This window comes from Helianthus annuus, chromosome 9 (genome assembly GCF_002127325.2).
Source record: "Helianthus annuus cultivar XRQ/B chromosome 9, HanXRQr2.0-SUNRISE, whole genome shotgun sequence".
In the NCBI taxonomy this organism is placed as follows: domain Eukaryota; kingdom Viridiplantae; phylum Streptophyta; class Magnoliopsida; order Asterales; family Asteraceae; genus Helianthus; species Helianthus annuus.
Genome location: NC_035441.2, coordinates 117,764,205 through 117,765,914, shown reverse-complemented (window position 1 = coordinate 117,765,914; position 1,710 = coordinate 117,764,205). Strand labels below are relative to the sequence as shown.

Here is a 1,710-nt window from a genome sequence, read left to right as displayed (position 1 = left end):
ATGATTCTTTCATTTGTAGATATAATATCAAATTTATCAAAACTTGAATTCACCACACTTGATATCTCGGGTAACAACTACGTCCCATGGACTCTTGATGCTAAAATTCATTTGACAGCAAATAATTTGGGTGAGACAATTATTGATGGTAATCAAACTTCACCTCAAGATAAAGCGAAAGCTACGATATTCCTCCGCCATCATCTTCACGAAGATCTAAAGCGGGAATATTTAACTGTTGAGGACCCCCTTGAATTATGGACAAATATCAAAGAACGTTTTGACCACCAGAAGTTGGTCTTACTCCCCAAACCCCGCTATGAATGGCTTCATTTACGACCACAGGATTTTAAGACTGTCAGTGAATATAATACTGCCTTGTTCCGCATTACCTCTGAGTTAAAATTATGTGGTGAAAAAATAACCGATGAAGACATGCTTGGAAAAACCTTCTCAACGTTCCATGCCTCAAATATGCTCCTATCGCAGTACTACCGGGAACGCAAATTTACTAAATATTCTGAATTGATATTATGTCTTCTGGTCGCGGAGGAAAACAACAAGCTCCTACTACAAAACCATCAATTGCGACCCGCCGGTGCAAGCCCATTCCCTGAAGCGAATGTGGCCAATTATCAAAGCAGACGAGGTAGAGGTAGAGGCCGCGGCCCCAGCAGAGGTCGTGGTCGTGGTTGAGGACGAGGATATACGTGGCATCAAGAGTCCCAGAACACTAAAAATAGCGGTGGTGAATCGAGTCGACATAATACGAGGCGACTTTCGAAAGAGTAGCGGGAACCAAAACAACATTTGTTATAAATATGGGATGTCAAATCATTGGTCCCGCACATGTCACACCCCTAAACACCTCATTGAGGCATATCAATACATGATGAAAGAAAAAGGAAAGAATGCTGAAACTAATCTGATTGAGGATGCACCTTCAGCCACGATATCAGACGTTCATTTGGATGCATGTGATTTCATTGAAAATGTTCGTGATGTCTAAACATTTTTAATGTACCTTTTATGCTTTACTTTTCACACTGTGACCTTAGTACTTGATTTGGTTTGAAACTCTTGCAATGTTTTATTTTACTTATTTGCATTAACTTTTATTTATTTTCTATTTCCTGAAGAAATATGTATGCTAGCTCCAGAGCTATTATTGGTGATGAATGTCTGGTAGATAGCGGTAGTACTAACACTATTTTCAAAGATATGAATTTTTCTCTGAGTTGTCTCCGGTAGAGATACCGATTAGTACTATATCTGGTGTTAGTAACCTTATCGAAGGCTCCGGCAGAGCATACATAATATTATCTTCGGGTACCAAATTAACTATTGATAATGCATTATATTCTAGTAAATCCAGAAGAAATTTACTTAGTTTTAAAGATATTCGAAAAAACAGTTACCACCTAAAAACAATATTTGAAAATAATATTAAATATTTTCAAATTACTTCAAACAAAAATGGCAAAGAAACAATTGTTGAACAATTAGAAGCCTTATCCTCTGAATTATATTGTACTAATATCAATCCTATCGAATCATACATGGTGAGTAACCAAAAGTTGTTAGATAAAGACACATTCAATATATGGCATGACCGTCTAGGTCACTCTGGTAGCATAATGATGAGACGAATAATCAAAAGTGCAACCGGGCACCCTCTCAAAAACTTAAAAGTTTTGCTACCACAAGACT

General features: G+C 37.3%; 1 protein-coding gene across 1 annotated transcript; it reads left to right on the top strand.

Annotated features, from left to right (window-relative positions):
* On the top strand, window positions 1-696 carry LOC110876176. The gene has a single exon (XM_022124353.1). It carries the CDS (start codon window positions 1-3, stop codon window positions 694-696), a length of 696 nt encoding a protein of 231 aa, XP_021980045.1.
* Window positions 697-1,710: the final 1,014 nt, after the last annotated feature.

Coding starts and splice junctions, on each gene's coding strand:
- LOC110876176 (XM_022124353.1), top strand. CDS start 1: ATGATTCTTTCATTTGTAGATATAATATCAAATTTATCAAAACTTGAA.